Below are 18169 nucleotides of genomic sequence, written 5' to 3' on the forward strand. Positions count from 1 at the left end.
AGGTTTTATGACCATGTTGTAGGATGATAAACATCCTATGTAAGTGATGAATAGGCATGTAACTACAGACACTTAAGAGAGCAGAAAAGAGAGTTCACTCTTTCTGATTCGGGCCTAAAATCTTTTGCTTGTACTTGTTCATGTAACATTTAGAAAAGGTAAAGAGTTGGTGGAAAGCATGTTGGCATGGTTTATTCAAGCACTGAGAGGCAGTGACAAAATGATTTTTCTTCTCTCTCCACAGACATATACTAGCTCTGTAGTTAAACTAATTAACTCGAGCAGAGCGTGTGATGAAGCATGAGCATGTGATTCTCCAATTTGGGAAAACACTTACTGGGAAAGAATGGATCAAGCAGAGTTCTGAATCCTCCCTTGCACTCAGCCATGGGTGGCAGGGGAGCTTTTAACTTGCTTGGTCACATCTGAAGCAGACATCAATTTGTCTCTGTGGTACCATCCTGTCCTCATGCACTGCCTCTCCCATTCAGCCTGAGTGCCTCCGGGAGAGCCAGAGAGCCACCACTGAGAGAGAGGATGTCATCTTGGAGAGGAAGAAAGCACAGGCGGGCAAAGCCCCAGCTCTGCTCCTGTTCACAGCCAAGTGCTCAGACAAGGTGTCAGGCTGATTCTGCTCAGCAGGAGCAGGCAGACATCTCCGGCAGCTGTGGCTGGCATGGCTGAGCTGGAGCTTCATCATGGCCAGCCTGCAGGGTGTCCCTTCTCCTTGAGGCCCACCCGAGCTGTGACGGGCTGTCCCAGCTCCCCCAAGGAGGGGCACCTGCCTCAGGCTGCACACTGAGCAAGAGCTCAGCCTGCAAGAGCTGCTCTCAGCTCTGCCACTCATCAGCACGGAGCCAGGCTCTTCCAGCTGGCATCCCACCAGGGCTCATCCTGAGACAACTCTGCCCTTCCTCCTGCTTCCCTCCCCCCCTTCCCCAGCAGAGTTCCTCTGCCTGCCTCCTGCACCTCACCCCAGGACAGGGGAAGGACTCCCGAGGCTGTTGGTTTGCCACAGGAGAACCTGTGAGCCCTTCCTGTGGCTGGCTGCTGAGCTGGGGTTAACACAGTGCCCAGATCAGGTCTTCTTGACACTGCTGCTTGCTTGCCTGGCTGCAAATACTTCTCATGTCACTCTCAGTTCACAGCTTATATAAATGGATGGGAATTTCTGCTTGTCCGTGCCTTAAAAGCACATTTCTATCCCTCATGATCACAGGGTGAAGCTCAAACACATGATTTAGTTGCATTCTGGTTTTCCAGAAACAAACAATAAATAAAGTTAGCCTTCTTAATGGTGATTTTAAGCCAGCCACTTCTGAGGCCTCATTCAGAATTGTTATTGGTCCTGCAAGAAAATTCTTGGAATGGCAAAAAAAACCCCAAACAACAGGTTCTCAATAAAGTGTTTCCACCTCAGCAGAGATCAGTCCTGCAGGAAATTCTCTGGTCATCCATACACACGTTGGTTGCACCAGTACAGCTGATGTGTGCATCAGCAATGCCTACCTCCTGGGCTAGTCACACCTGTACCCTGCTACAGTGAATTGTGCCAGATCTCATTTTTTTAACCAATCCAGAGACCTGGAGGTGCTAGAAGTTACTCTTTACAACATATCTGCAAGGATCAATTATTACCTTTCCAATAAGAGGAAAAAGGAAATGGGACAAAGGCAAAGAAAGGGAAGGAGATGGAGAAAACAGGTGTAATTTCAGTATTACAGCAGACTGGCAAAATACCAGTCACTGCAAAGCACACAGACTGTTAGGAACAAAACCAGGAACAGAGCACAAGCCAATCTCACTCTCCACAGCCCCTTGTGCACAAAAGTAGCTTAAGAAAGCTGTATTTCTAGTCATTCTGATTAGGAAATCTGATAGCTTGTGGCACGAATTTCTCCCAAACAAAGGCTGCAGTAGGTGACAGGGGAAAGCAAACAGGCCTGTACCTTTCCTAGGAGCTGCCTGCAGCCTGTCACACTCAGTGGCACGGGTAAAACGAGCTGTACAACCTCTGTACCCTTTTTATCACAACGCCCTACACTATCCTTTCCTGCTAGCACTTGGCAGCAACAACAAAGAAATTGGGCCAAAGACAAATGCTGAGTTCTACAGTGTTGCTGATGCCTGAAACAAGTCTCCCTACCTTCCCTTCATGCTTTCTCCTTCCTCAAATCCACCTCGTGTACTTGAGGCGCTGCCCACTGGCTTTGGGCTTTATCTGCCCAAGGCACCTGCCTGCTCTCTACTCACTCTATGTCCCTGTTCTCAAAAGGTCTTGATGGACTGTGATAGAGGGTGCTGGAAAGCTCCTGTCCTGTGAATTGAAATGCACCTGGATCAGTTGTTTCCAACATTTCTCAATATGTGCATCCTTAACATTTTTCCAGTGCTCATGTGAGCCCTGTCTGGAAATGCCATTCGCTCAGACACTGCATAGTAAATACAGACTTGCTTTCCTTAATCACCTCCCACAGACCAGCTGTCCTCAGGCAGCCTCATTTGTTGTCTTTGTAAAAGAGGCATCAGTGATCCCCAAAGCATGACTTCAGCTGAGATCACCATTTGTGGATTTCTCACAGACTTTCCCTGTGGTACTGGGAGCTGAAAGAAGATCCCCTGACATAAAGGAGAATACCCAAGTGTGCTGCTTAAATTCCAGGAATCAAAACATTTCAACTCTTCCCTGGATGGAGAAACAATGTTTCAGGTTAACATGAAAGGCTGGATTTATAGAAATATTTTGGTATAGTTGAGTTTTCCTGCCTATGGAAAATGAATCTTCTTATCCAATAGAATGTGGTTTGGGTCATGGCAGCGAGCAGATGCGTATAATCTCCTGCACGTGGAGAATTTCCATAACATCAGAATTAGCAAGAAGTAAATAGGGAAAAAACCCTGAATGGAAACAAATGGAAGACTGACATGGCTGTGTTCCACAAAGTACGTTCTGCAGCTGCATCACTGCTCTGGAACAAAGGGGAATATAATTATTGTTGTTTTATTTTCAATTCCCATTAGCAAACCAAAAGCAAGTAAAAGTGGTTATTTCTGCAGGGGAGAGCTGGCAGAGGTGTGTATGAGGTCACACAGGGAAAGCATCAGGAGACTTTCTTAAGTCCAAGTAGCTCATGCACCCAAAGAAAAATCTATCAGTAAAATTCACCATTCACACTCTGTTCCTGCAGGGCTGAGTCAGGCTTCTCAGATGCCCTGAGGATAAGGCTCAGCCACACCTGCTGGGGTAGGGCAGGACTTGGCTGCTTTTACTGTCAGCCAAGCCAAAAGTGAGAATTGCTTTTGGGGACACAGCTACTTTTGTCACGCTGGCTTCCACTCCCAGTGTGCTTCCTGCTCCCAGGGAAAGCAAGGCCTGCCATGGTCCTTTCCTGTAGCCAAAGGTTTCTAGCTTCACTTGTGGGCTGAGATGATTTGCCATACAGGCAGATACTCAACCATACACTACTTGCCTCGGTTTGTTGTTTCCTCCTTATTTATGACAGCAAGAAATGAAGCTCCTCATTCTGTCTCCCTTCTTTCTTTGATTTTTTTGAGTTAGTTCTTTGGCCAGAGACTTGCATCACTTATTTGCTTGCAAAAAGAATCACTGTGGATAGAGAAAAATAAATTAACAGTAATTGAGGAGGAGAGATAAATCAACATCCAAGCTGGAGAATGGATGCCACCAATCTGTGTATAGAGGAAAAGCGTCAGTCAGTGGAAATTTGCAGCATCCTTCTACTATAACTCAATCCATCTTTTTCAGTTCAACCAACCCACACATATGCAAGGGGGGCTTCCTCTTCCTCTCACTCCTGGAGCATGTTAATACTCATGGCCAATAACGATATGAACCACCAACAAAAGACCATGCTTTTTGTCATTAATATGATCTTTAATAAATGGAATAATGCACCATTTTTACAGCAAGCCTTTTCTCTCAGGCCTAAAGAATAGCCTTTTAAATGTTCTTATCCAATGTCTCTGTATCAATACAATCTCTTTATTTAGGTTTATATATAACAAAGCAATTCTTACAAGTATTCATAGAAAACTCTGTAGTGGCTTTAACAATGTCAGCTTTCATAGTGGCATCCACAGATGATTAAAACCCAAAAATTAGCTTTTTATTTCATACTCACACTGTTCCATGAAACACAACTTATACAGCATAGCAAGGGTATTGCGCAGCTTATACAAAAGAAATAACTGAAAGCAATTATTTATAAATTCATACATGATATTTCCTCAGTCGTTTGAGAGGAAAACCAAAAATACCCGTTAACAAAAGGGTTCTGATGAGACTCCATATTCTAGGATTTCTCCCCCTCTTCCCCCAGAAAAGCTCGCTCAGAAAGTACAGCTCTCTTTACAGTCTTTCATAAGGAAAATGGCAGTTTCACATCTTCTTACTTCAGCCTTTACAGAAGACCAAACCCTAAAAATTCATTCTTGCCATATTTATTTTCCTCTTATACTGCATTTGGGGGGAAAATAATCAACAGCGATTGTAAAACATTATTCCAGCTTATATAAATGTGAATAGAGCACGCTTTCCTCTAGAGACAAAAAGCAGACAAGAAACATATAAACACAAACCGTTTTAAATACGTTTCAACAGTGTGAAAGAGAGAGAAGAGTCACCAATCAGTAAATTCAAAAGTGACAAATGAGTCAGCTATAACTTGCCTGTTTGTTCTTGTGACTTCTTGCAAACTACAAAGACCAGAAACATTAACTATTTTCTGAATAAACAAGACTGAAGTGTGAAACTTCATGATACAGTTCTGAAGCACAAAAAAGAAAGTGAATCAAGTGCTCTAGAAATAAACCTCACACATGTTTTCTGTCTTAAAAACAAGTGAATGGGCTACAAAAGTGGAGGTTTGGGAGACCTTGGAACTAGAAAGTTATAAAGGCTAATTATTTCTGCTTTAAAATAGTTACCAGGTGAGATGCTGCGCCACGATGGACACACTCCAATGATAGATCTGCAGAAGCCTGTAAGGACTGGGAAGAAATCCTTCCTTCCTGTGCTGTGGTGTATGCATTGAAGTTAACCAACTGAATGACTTGCAAATTCAAACAATTGCTGATGAAATCAGCAATAGGCTTTGAAAAATGGCTGATGATTACACTAAGAATTAGCATAACTCCAACTAGTTCCTGCTTATTATGCACACGTGTATATTAAACCACAGTGAAATAAACAGAAATGGCTGTAAGAAGTAACTTGTATTAATAATGCACTGCTAACACAGACCTGCATGGAGCCCAGATCAACATTAAAGGGCCTTGGTGTAAATGAGGATTTATCTTGACTTGACTCTACCCTTCCACTCCCACTCCCCTGGTGCAGTCCCACTTCCTGACAAAGCCACAGCTGCCCTGTGCTGACCCAGCTCCACAGCCTGAATCCCCAGCTGCAACACCCAGCAAGGCTCAGGAGCCAGGGCTGCCCCGCACTCCCACATTCCACATCAGCTTTCCCAGGGCTACTCCTCCCCAGAAACCTGTAACAGCACAGCCAGCAGAACCCACCCCTCCTCTGCCCACTGCCAGAGGCAGACTCCTGCTGGATTCCAAGAGCACTGGGCTCAGCCAGGAGCCCTGGAGGTGCCCATTCCCTCAGGAACACAGGTGCTGAACATAACATCCATTTGCATTTGCAGGAGCACAAATCTGTTCTTGCAGAAATGGAAGTTCTGCCTCCAATTCCACTCGGTACAGAAGAATCCCCAAATGAGAAAACTGATTTGTTACTCTTTCATGTCAAAACTGAACCTACTTGGGGGATGGGTGAGATCAAAAAGGGATGTATTTCTATAGCTACAGTTTCATATGACAATCTAGAAGCCTAAAATGCAATTTGATTTAATGGACTAAAATACTATGTTTAAATGGCAACCACACATATAACTATAGCTACTACATAAAAAAGCCTTGTAAAAATTATCATGTTTTAAGTGTTTTGGGTTATTTTTTGATCATTGAGAGAGGTATCTTAAATTACTCAGCTTCAGATAAAGCTTGTCATGTGCATTCCCAGGCTTCTCTCTCTCTCATATAAATCCATTCCACCCAAACAATCAGTGACAAGTCTGTCACAGGAGATCCTGAACTACTGGACTGTGTGTCACAGTCTGATCCCAGCTTTACTGTGATGCACTACAGACAATTTTAAAATGGCATATGAAAAATCCCCCCCACATTATACTTTCTACCAGTGCTACCATCTGATGCTGTAACTCACAGAATTTAATTCTGGAACTTACACACAACATACATATGCATCTAAATACACACAGAGTTTACATAAAAATATATATATCTGGCTGCACTGCAATATGTATAGTTTTTTCACTGAAGAAAGGCTTGAGGTTGAACAAAAATTAGTAAGCATGTTTTAAAAAGAAGATTAATATAGTTACCAGTTAAAATGGGTACTGGGAGAGCAGACAGAAAAGTTCAAATAATCCCAATTTATGCACAATATTGTTGTCCAGTCTATGATCTTTCAAAGACTGATCAATCCAATTTCATTTTACTTTGATGAGCTGATAAAAATCTTCCAATTAGATATCAGGTTATTTATATGCTACTGTGCTTGGCAATTATTATTTTTATGGCTTAAACCCAGCCTATTCCAGCAATGGGACCAGCCATCATTTTTATACAAGTAAAAACTACAGCATAATTCATTTCTAATGCACAGATTAAATATGTCAATTTTAAAATTCACCCTAATTAGGCAAGAAATGTCCACAGTAACATTTCAATGGAAGAATGGTTAGGAACTTTTGTATTTTTCATGTAAAGAAAATAACGATCTGAACATCGACACAGTAATGTTGTATTAGTGGATATTTTTTAACATTTAAAAATGGAATATCATTAGAGCAAAATGCACTGAACACTGGAACTAGGGCATATACAATGTATATATATATATCTTTTTAAGTAAGTATTCATTACTATTAAGTTTGGGGCCAATAATTTATTCCATATAATTAAAGAACTTCCTTATTCTCCTCTCTGAGGCAGGTAGGATGCCAGATTTCTTTTAGAGAAAGCTGACAGGTAGGAGGATGTGAACTTTCTGAACATATTTATGAGGTGGGAGGTTTTTGTTGCTTGTTTCCTGAAAATTGCCAGCATCTATCTTGCATTGTTTTGTGCCCAGTGCACTGAAGAAAAAAAATCAAAATGTGTTGCCTCTGAAAATCAGGTAATTTTCTATATGAAAAACTAGAGACAAACGAGTGGCACCAAGAAAGCAAAACAAGAATGGAAATGTTGTTTCTGAAAACATTCTAATTATGATACCATCAGATGGTTTTCTTTTAAATTGGGAATACCTTTACTTGAGCTGTGCAGTGTAAGTGCATCTTGGAGTTTCAAGAAAGGCCTTGGTAACACTAACTGGCTGGTACATCAAGCTGTAAAGCACTATAAGCAAATTCAGGGAAGTGTTGCAGATAATCTGACCTGTAAATATCAATTACAATCTGAGAAATACCAATACCAACAGGCATGTCTGTTCAAAGGGCTAGAATTCACAGTCTAAAAACCATGTTACGATGGTATCTCTATTACAGGAAACAGAACAAGAGACAATGCATTAACCTAAACAACTCTCCTGCCTTCTGCTAGTAAACCATTTTCTATACCCAGCAAGATGTTGGATTTTGTCTTATACAGACAAACATCAAAACTGTTTGCTCTACCATTTTACTTGAATTCTCCATTATAAATTACATAACAAATATTCTACTATTGCCTATTTGACAGTGGCACAATTAATAGGTATTTACACTATCATTCTATTTTAATTTTGCTGTATTTATCTTGTCTGCAATATACATGAGAAATTGATGGAAAATTACCAACTTTCATAATTTTCCTTTTTTTTTGAAAATCAAATAAGCAAAATCATAACTCACAAGGAAATGAATCACATTTCTTTCCTTGTTTATTGTACAATAACAACCATCCCCGTGTTTGATTTGTAGAATTCTTTCTCTTACATGTATTTTGTTTGGTTAAGGACGATTCCCTGCAGCAGGAAAATTCAATTTCATTTAACTTACAGAGATAGTATTCTATGGACAACGGATTATGCGGTGTGAGGAAAAAAAATGGCATTACTAAATTAAAGATTAAAATCAAACTTCTAACCTGATTTAATCTAGCTGTGCACAATTACAGTATTTTGGGACCTATTTCAGAGTTTGCTTTGACTGACCTTTAAAAAAGAAAAGATTTTTTCTGTTTATTCTACATTTCCTGATAAATCTGTATTTCCTGATAAAGTACATTTTTCTATCATTTTACAAATTATATTTATCCACGGTAGATTGCACAGCCAATCTTGCTACTAATTATAATTTATTCCAAAGGCCCTCCAGCAAGTAACAGAAATAGACAAAGGAAAGAAAAAAAGTATTAAGAATGTTGAAGGAAATCTGCAGAACAACATCTTCATCTGGTATTATTTTGATTGCATTGATCACAAAAAAGTTGGATTTCTTACAAAGGCATGGCCTGCAAAGAAAGGCTAAAAGACTGGTGCAATTCTGTCTCAGCAGAAGGAAGCAGCAGTCAGAGAAGCAATTTTTCTCTCCCCAGAATAGTCTGATTTAGTAAGAGTCCTAAATATTGTTTTCAGCCCACATTCTGAAATGCTGATGGATGATACATGCAAGGCGAAGAAAAGTCACAGGGATAGGAGTGAAGAGTCCTCAAGACCACGATCAGTGCTTCCCAAAAAACACCACCAAGCACCCCAAATGGAGACTCACAGGAGGCCAGAGGAGAAGAGAGCCCAGTGAGCAATATGAATAGAATGCCAGAAATTCTGATTCAGGTCTTGAAACCCAGCTGGGCAACTGGCAGGTTTTCAACATCTGGGACGTGAGACTGCAGCAGATGGGAAGCCAGAGAGTGAATTAAAAGTCAAACCAGAAGAAGGCTGTGTTTTTAAAAAGGGGTGATATAAGTGCATTATACAGGGGGAAAGCATAATTATGCCTCAGAGACGAGAGGTACTATTTGAACTGGTGCTTAAAGAACATAGGGAGCTCAAAATGTGCCTCGTGGCTTGTACTTCTACAACTACACTTACTCAAAGTCTGCATTTATAGTGCTATCTCTTGGAGATATCTAGGAGAATCTAAGAAATGTTAAGAAGTGTTACAAGAGAAAATCATAGCAATCAAGAACAAGCAAGGAATTTTGGGCAACAGCAAGAATCAATCAGATGTAAGCAAGGCATGTATTAGATTAGCTGTATCAGCAGATAGAGAAGAACAGGGTTGGCAAAGTTTACCTCAGGGGGAAAAAATGGTAAAATGGCAAGGAAACAAATGAGCTTAAAAGCAGAGAGCATCTGCTTCAGTCAGCTGAAAGGACACAGGCTGGGGGAGGCAATTGTTTGCTGCCAGTATCCTGCCACAGGAGTCTGGCAGGCTGACTGAATTGATTTTCTTTCTTTGAACATCACCAGTTTTCAGATGAAGTGATAAATCTTTGCTTGTTACCAAAGACTGATGTGATACATCTTTTTATACCCAAATAGTTTTTACTGAAGGGTTTTCAATTGGAAAGAATTCTCAGGTGGAAGGCTGTTTCTTAGGTGGAAGGAGGTTCTAACTAATAAGAAAATTATTTTCTTTCAGTAGACAGTAAAACCAATCATTCCAAAAAAATGAAGGGTTTACTTGAGATAGTGAATAAACTATTTATCTCAATACATATTACATTCACATTCACTGACAGCTAAAATCAATGTGCATACCAACTGAAAGAAGGGACTAAGCAGAGGGCAAAAAAAACCCCAACCCTCCCCCACAAACACCCATGACTCTTAAAAGCATGCAATAAACCTTAACAAGATGAATGAGGGCCTCTAAGAACTCTGAAGGGAGGATGAGTTTCAACTCAACTTGGCAACAACAATCAATTAGGATGCACCTACCTGCATAAGGAATCAGGCTCATTTTTACCCCTTCCTGTCTGTAAGGAGGTAAATCAGGAAAGACTTGTGACTCATCACCAAACTGTTTTGTGCCAAGTAAGATCGATGGTTTTTTTCTCTGTGTAAACAAAATGCGTTCACAACCTATCTTCACTCAAGCTTTTAAGTATGACAATTACTAATATTTCTGAATAAAATGTATTTTTCAATGTACATAATTAGTGATCTAAATAAGGTTTTACATAAATACAGGGGGTGAAACTGCACACAAAATAAAACGGAAAAATGGCTGACACTGTCTCCTTACATTTGTTCAACATTTTGTTACTTAGCTTCACAGGCTGGCATCTACTACTATAAAGGAAACACATTTTGATTAGGGAGGATCAAAAGAAAGGTACAGAGCTCAGATTGTTTTTTTTTTTTTGTTCCTTTTTTAAAGCCCTTTCAAGTTGGGGAAAATTCATGCATTGTCACCTCTGAGCACAATGTGATAATGGCAGCTGCTTCAAGCTGGCTACAATGTGCAAAGTTCACTGTCATGACCGGCTGACTGCTCAACTGACAAGGAAAAATTAACAAATACAAAAATGGGAACATGTGGCAGTTTTAGAAACACACTTTTCAATAAAGCCTACTATGACCTATAGACTATTGCACATTTCAACATGACACAAGGAAAATAAGGGGTTCAAAAGAGAATACACTTTGTAACATAGAAATATACAGACTAGCTTGTGCACAGAAATCAAAACATGGTTACAAGACACCACTGCAGTCAAACCTGTCTTATAGTCTGCTTATGTTCTTAGTGACCTTAAGAAACTGGTCCAAACTGATTATCAGCAATACTTTTTTTTTGTTACTTTTTTTTAAAAAAATATTTTGAGACCACATCTTTGATACACATATATATATTCTGTGGTCAAAACAGACAGACTTAACTTTAGCGATACTAAATAAAAGTGCAAAAACGTTCAAAAAATAAAACAAAATAAAAATATGGAAGCATAAGCTAAAAATTTTCTGCATAGCTGAAATCTATTTAAAGCGAGTCCTTGGTAGGGGTTGCTGACAGGAGGAGAAAGCAGTTTTTTAAAATGTCTTCTGCACGTTTGTTTCAAATAACGCAAAACAAAGGTGGGCTTTTGAAGCGCTTCACAGGCAGTTCACCCCTGCGTCCTTGGAGACCATGGTGGTGGCAGTGCCCCCCTCTGCAAGGTACACAGCAGTGCTGGATTTGGGGGGCACCGCCTGCTCGCCGCCGTTGTTGTTGACCTCGCAGTGCAGCGGCTCCGTGGAGATGACCCACGTGGACGGACGCCACCGCTTGAGCGAGTACGGGGTTTTCACACGTTTCTTGATCTTCTCTCCTGAGCCTGATTTGCCATCCTGTGAGGAGTCACCTACTGAAGGGAAAAAAACAAACCAAAACAAGAAAACAGAACAGAAAATAGTATTATGAGGAAGGCGAGATTAGACTGGAGTCCAGAGTTGTTACTTATGTGAAACAGAAACAAAGAACAAAATCTACAAACACAGAAGCAACTGCGGGGCAGAGGCATGACAGGTATATCAACTACAACAGCTGCCACTAAAACAAGGGCTTAGATTCTGTTCTGTCAGAAATTACTTCACTGAAGTAATTTGTGTTACCTGGAGTGCACATGGGCATCAAACAGGAGAATCAGCATTTGACATTTGAGGGGCTTTTGCAATCATAGTATCTTATATCACCTGTAATGGGAGGTACAAAAGAACATTGCTACTACAGGACAGCAAAGGCTAACACTTAAATAGTGCAATGTTAGGTCCCCTAATCCTACTCCACCTGGCAAAGCATTTCACCTGAAAACAAAATAGTCCATTCTCTGTTAAGACATTAAGTCAGGATTTGGAATGCTGGGTTGTAAAACTGGCAGAACCAACTTTAACAGTGATAAAACTTCAGCAGTTGATATCTGATTGTTAAAAAAAACTTTATACAACCCCTTCTTGTAAGTTAAACTTCAATTAAAGAAAGTCACTGCAATAATATTTTTTCTTTATCTTGGTAAGATTTCAACTCACATCAACATGTTAAGACAAAAATGAAGGTCTCCTACTTAAAAGGAAGGCTTAAACATTCCATTGCTGAATATTCAATTACATCTCCTGAAAGATATGTTCTTGTTTGGTTTTAAACCTTTTACTTCCAAAGATGCCTGGCATCCAGTTTACTCCACTAGTATCACAGCATCTTCCTAAACACACTCATGAGATTTGCAAGCACCTTTCAAGACTAAAGTGACTTCTGGAAATATATTTTCTTTAAAATGCACACCAGGAGATCTTTCCAATAGCTCAAACAGGCTCAAATCCAGAGGATGTACCTAATTTAACTATAACTACATGATTACATTCTTACTGTAAAAAGGAGAACCCCATTGCAACCTCTTAGACCTCTGGCCATAAAACTCTCAAGGAAGTTTTTCTGAAATAAACTATTAAAATCAATTCCTTCTCTAATTACATGGATTAATATTTATGTACATGGCAAACTGATGAAGAATTGCTCTAATTGTTGGAGCTGGGACAGCAAAGTAGAAAATGCCTGACTGTCCATTTAGGCTGGGCTAATGCAGTAAAATCAGTTGCTTTAAAATCATGAAGCATATAAGTAGTTACTATAATAAATTATTTTAATCAATGCATCTTAGAGACAGCTACACTTGAAAGAATGAGGAAAAGTAAGGAAAAAAAGGTTTAAAGTGCCCCTGCAGAAAAAAAAGGACACTTTTCCAATATGCTTTGCAGCTACCAAAGGTAGAAGCCTTGTAAGGAATAATGAAAGTTAACCTAGAGACAGAGTGGATGGGTTAGAAAGAGACAGATTTATTCTGTGTATGTAGAAGGATGATAGTGATCTAATATACTGGAAATGATGGACACAGGACTGTATCAAAAAGACAGAGGTTGTGCTGATGGAAATTACATTTATATGAGATTTAATGAGTATGCTTTGAGGAGAAACGGGAGACAGAAATAATTTCTGAGCAGATATATGCAGTTATTAGGTAGAGAGGTGTCAGGGAAACCGTTCAGCCCTGCAGGCACTTACACTGCATACTACTGCTATCCAAACTACTTGTGGCTGACAGATCCAGCGAATTAGGCCTCTGTGCTCGTCTGCTCTGGGTCTGCCCAGGATTTCTCACTACACTCTGGATGCTGGCTGCAGCAGTGTCTGGACAGGGGTTACTGTTGTTGTTGTTGGCGTTCGTTCGCCCGTTGTCCAGCGGCCGCTCCCTCCTGTCCACCAGGCGGTCCAGGACCCCTTCATCGTGGCCGACCTGCTGCTCCCGCCTCAGCAAGGGCTCGTGCTCGTCGGGACTGGAGTTGATATTCAGCCGACTGTCCTCGCCACTGAACTGGTTCTGAAGCATTTCCTGGGCCCTCTGCGCCACCGAGCTGCTGCTCTGGCCAGAGGGCACCGTGCCATTGGCGTACTGGGCTGTGCCAGCGTGAGAGTTCATGCCGTGGCTCCTGCCGGCCACTCCGTTCATGGTCACCGTCACCACGTGCGGCTCTGCAGCATTGATAGTGTTCATCTTGGCTACGCCCGTTTCCACTTGCTTCAAGTTTGATTTGTGCTTGCCACCGAATTTTAACCGTGGCTCCTTGGTTGAATTTTTGGTGTTTAGAGGGAGGCTAGTGGGCCTCTTCGGTAGGTTCTGCTGCTTGGGTAGAGGATAGACCTGAGCAGCTGGGACATCCGGGATCAAACACGCCTGACCGTTGGTAGCTTGTGTGAAGTCCTGCTGCCCCGTCACCTCTACTGCAAGTTTTATCAGTGGGTAAAGCAAGCTGGAACTAGTGCTGCTCAGTGGATCTGGCCCACTAAACTGCTTAAGTGAATGTTCCATCAGATTCTCATCAGAGCTTTCTTTCAGGTTCTTATCCACTTCTTTTGGATCCAATTTATTTGTCTCCAAGTCCTCCTCTGTTAGCTGCAGACAAACAGGGGTGGGCCCACCTGGCTGCATGACATTTGTAGTGTGTAAGTTTGTTTCATCCGAGTAAGGCATTTCGGAGATGGTGGTCATGCCGGTGCTGGGAGTGAGGCCAGCTGTGTTGGTGGTGGACAAAGTGGTGACACTTGTCTCGGGACTGGGGATGCGAGCTTGTGCTTGCTGCCGCTCGTAGTTAATGGAATTTCTATTCTTTTCCCCTGAAGTCAATGGTGTAGTGGACATTGAATGTTCAGAAGAAATGTTCTTTACTATGCTGTCAGTGTGGTGGATTGAATCTTCAATGTAGGAAGAGGAAGAATAATCTGGATATGGCCTTATCTTTGATACACGTCTGTGATGCGACAGATTCCTTTAAGAAAAAATAAGAGGTATTAAGACTATATATGTAAAAGTCACCTCATACTATAATGTCTCTCATTTAACAGTCTTTCTGTTTATTTTCATGAATAAACTAAGCATAGACACTGTAGAAACTGAGGTATTTCAGCAACTTCCTTGAAAAGAAAATTGGTTTTACTAGGGCAAAATTTCATTATAGATGTTATCTCCTAGGAGAACAGTAATGTTCTATTTGTCCAATATGCTGTTTGTTCAGTTGGCACACAACTGCTAAGGTTCTGCTCTAGATGCAGAGAAGTGATGGTGAAGAAGGTCAACAAAAAACCAACAGATTAAATCAAGAAAGTGATTCTGGGAAAATGTCACAAGGTCCTAACCCATGAAAATGCTACTATTTTGACAATTTAAGTATTTTATGATTTGAACATAGTATTTTTTTCATGACAATGAACAGTGTCATATACAAGAACATTATTCTTCTCTCAAATCTGGATTTCTAGAGTATACTATTAAGCCCTGAAGTCAGCTCTGCAAATTGTCATTCCCTCTGGATCATATATAAGCATAGAACATGCAGCACTTCTCTTGCTGAGGTCAGAAGAACAACTTAAACAATGGCCCTGCACTTTGTTAACTGGAAAACTATAGGTTTGAGACTTGGTAATTTCCTGAACTCACACTGACTGCAAATTCACAGTTTTTAGCAGAACACTTTAAACAGAAGTTTGATGCATCATTTAGCACGTGTACTTAAAGACAATTCACTTTGTCACTTCCCATCGTGGCAAGCCTGCTGGGACAGTTTGCCTAAGCTCAGTTTAAAAGGCCCCTCTGTGAGAAATACAGTTGCATACATAAAAGGTGCCTGAATTCTGGGGACACACAGGAGATCTTAAGAACACAAGCAATTGGGATTATGCCATGCAATACCCATATGCAGACCAGGTCACGTAACACACATCACTGAATGGGTGCAGCAAGCTGTAGCTTCTGCCCTGGAGTGAGCCAAGCGCTGCATTGGGCATTCCCTGCTGACTAAACCCAAATGTGCTCTCCTCTTACCTCTCATTTTGCATGGCAGTTGACATAGGATTGACTGTTGGACTAACTGATTTATTTCTCTCCCAAATCATCATGAGCTCTGCCATTCTCTCCTCAGCACACTGTGCTGTTAGTCGAGCTTCTGCATCTTGATCCCAACAGTCTTCAATAGTTTCTTTAAGTGACCTCACAGCCTGCCAGGAGACAAAACCCCTTTAAGTTATTTTACCTTTATACTGTGCTTCTATTTTACTGTTTTATGGCAGCATTCTGCATGCCTGAAAACAGTCACAAGCTGGTGAAAGAGAGAAACAGAAGGTACACAATTTCATTCAAAGCTAATTTAACCTAATACTAGCAATGTGCAATTTAATATTAACACATGTCACATACACACATCAACTGGGAAGACACTTAGCAAAAGCTACATTCACCAATGTCCATACAGCCTTCAGCCAGCCCACTGATGGATGCATGCTCTGCTAACTCTCATTGCCTTATGAGAGCTGTGTACTAAGGATTGCTGATATTCTGGAAATGATGCCATGGTTATTCTCACAGTTCTGCTAATGGTCACTGCTTTGCTCCCCTGCACTGTATGCAAATAACAGCTGTGCTCACTTCATCATCCTTGTCTTCCTGTTTACCACAGTGACATCCAAATGTCTCGTAAGTATTAATGAATTTGTCTGCACCGTGGGAGGAGATTTTTGTTGCACTTGTTTTACAGGTGGCGAAACAGAAACATACACGTGTTCCTGGCATCACACTGTGGGATGAGCTGTACAGTCAGGATTAGAGCTCAAGACCTCCAAAACGTGCTGCCATATGCTCAGGGAACTGGAGAGGAAACAACTGAAATGATGAGCACTGAACACTCCTGTTTGCCCTCTATCTGGAGTACAAAAGCCAGGCAGACATTTCTGGGCCCCTGCTGCCAGCCCATGGCCATGGAGAGGATCTGGTCTGCCAGCACAGCTCCCATCTACAGCCCAGCTTTAACCTCCTCAGCACTGAGGACTGTGCAGAGTCCCAGCTGGGCACTAAGGCATTCAGTGAGTTCTGCTGGCAGTCTGTGTGCCAGAGCTGCCTTGTGCCCTGCTGGCAGTGGAAGCCAGGACCAGCTCTGAGCACGAGCCAAGAGCTCCTCGCCCACGGAGCGAGCTCCTGACATGGCTTGCATCTGGCAAGCACTGCTGCTTGGTGATGCAGCTCTGGCTGCACAGGTGGGGACGAGCTCCCCCACAAGCAAACCTTTCATCTCCCTTCCCACAGCAGATCACACAGGGGATAAGCCAATACCCTCTTGGCTTATGTATTGACCATGTACTAGATATAGGAGGTTAGGATGCGGGTCCACAGTGAGCTTATCTGGAGCTTAATTTTCTACACTATCTGCCCTAGAGTGCTCATTCAGATATTATCCTAACTGGCATAGGGTGGAGGAAGGTGTTTGACCCCTGTGATTATTATTCTTTTCTCTTAAAGAAATGGTGTAGATCAATTCTTAGAGCTGGAGTTATCACCATTTTGATTATACAGAAAAAAAATTAGTAACACCACAAAGAATGTGCTAGGCATTTTAAATATGGGGATCATCTAATAATGCTGGAGCCTATCAGCTTGCTAGAACATAATTAACATTTAAAATGGCAGTCTGCAAAACAAAACAAACCTTGAACTGTTTCAGTATTAACTGTCTTCAGAAACAGCTGTCAAGCTTGGTTCTTCCAACGCCACATTTGCCAACATGGCTATAGTTAAAACAGCTGTTGTTTGATTTCCTATATAGTTTGGGCACTGATTTATCTTTTTTCCTCTTCCCCCTTTGCCCCTGAGACTGGGTGGCCAAAGTGTGCAATAAAAGCACCTCTCTTGGAAGCTCTCAGCTGGGTTACAACATGTTTTACTGCAGTGCACCACTGCAGGCTATGCTCCTCTGAAAGCAGGCTCCTACCGATTCACACCAGGTGAGGCCTCGGGCTCCTCCTGGTCTGCACAGCAGCTACAAACTTATCAACCACCAAAGCCTCTGAAGACTGATGGGCATCATTCAATATGGGAAAAACAAGAAGTATCTTTCTAAATAACAGCCAAACACGCCATTTTCACACTTGCAATTCAGTTGTGTTACCTTGTATCAGGTGGAACCCAGTCACTGTTGGCACTGCACTCTGCTTGTAATAAAAGACAAACAGCCCCCTCTAAGCCAAGGGGATTGACATTGCCTGAACTTTGCTGCACATGAAAGAAGCACAGACTCTCACCAGAGTTCAGCTGACTTGCTCTAACTTGTTGGCCCACAGCAGCAAGGTTCTAAGCCATAGCTACACTCACTCAAAACAACAAGCAATATTATAATGTTTATAGTCTTGAGAAAAAAAATTGCAGATCAAATGAAGCCATATAAAATCTTTTATGTAGTTAAAATGAAATTATTTCTAAAAGCTTTAGTCTCTGCAAATCTTGGGGTCTATACAAGTTCAAAGAAGTTTATTACAATGTTTACCAATTTTAGTTTTGGAGGAGTATATTGATGTTTTTGCCAGCTATTTTAGTTGGTATCCTAGTTCAGTTTTATTAGTTTATAAGATATCCAAAGGCAAAAAATGGCTTTGTGTTTCTCATTCACAGAGAACACATGAGCACTTCATGCACAATACTACAGACAATATCTGAAATTAATGTAACAGGTTATCTTTGGTAATCACACTGCAGCACGCAACAACAATAATAGTATTTTTCCTTAAAAGAAATCTGTCTTTCATGTCAATAACTTTTAAAAACTGGATTCAGTATT

At 41.2% G+C, this 18169-nt stretch overlaps 1 protein-coding gene across 2 annotated transcripts in view; it reads right to left on the bottom strand.

Annotated features, from left to right (window-relative positions):
* Nucleotides 1–3874: 3874 nt before the first annotated feature.
* Nucleotides 3875–18169, bottom strand: part of BMPR2 (bone morphogenetic protein receptor type 2) — a 103928-nt gene continuing 89633 nt past the window's right edge. For both annotated transcript variants that reach the window (XM_063162380.1, XM_063162381.1), the window contains 3 exons: nt 15391–15563; nt 13077–14338; nt 3875–11385 (listed from right to left, as the gene is read on the bottom strand). In XM_063162380.1, the coding sequence (XP_063018450.1) occupies nt 11135–11385; nt 13077–14338; nt 15391–15563 (1686 nt within the window). In that variant the 3' untranslated portion in view covers nt 3875–11134. The remainder of the gene's footprint in view (nt 11386–13076; nt 14339–15390; nt 15564–18169) is intronic.

The sequence above is a fragment of the Melospiza melodia genome, chromosome 8 (genome assembly GCF_035770615.1).
Source record: "Melospiza melodia melodia isolate bMelMel2 chromosome 8, bMelMel2.pri, whole genome shotgun sequence".
Classification (NCBI taxonomy): domain Eukaryota; kingdom Metazoa; phylum Chordata; class Aves; order Passeriformes; family Passerellidae; genus Melospiza; species Melospiza melodia.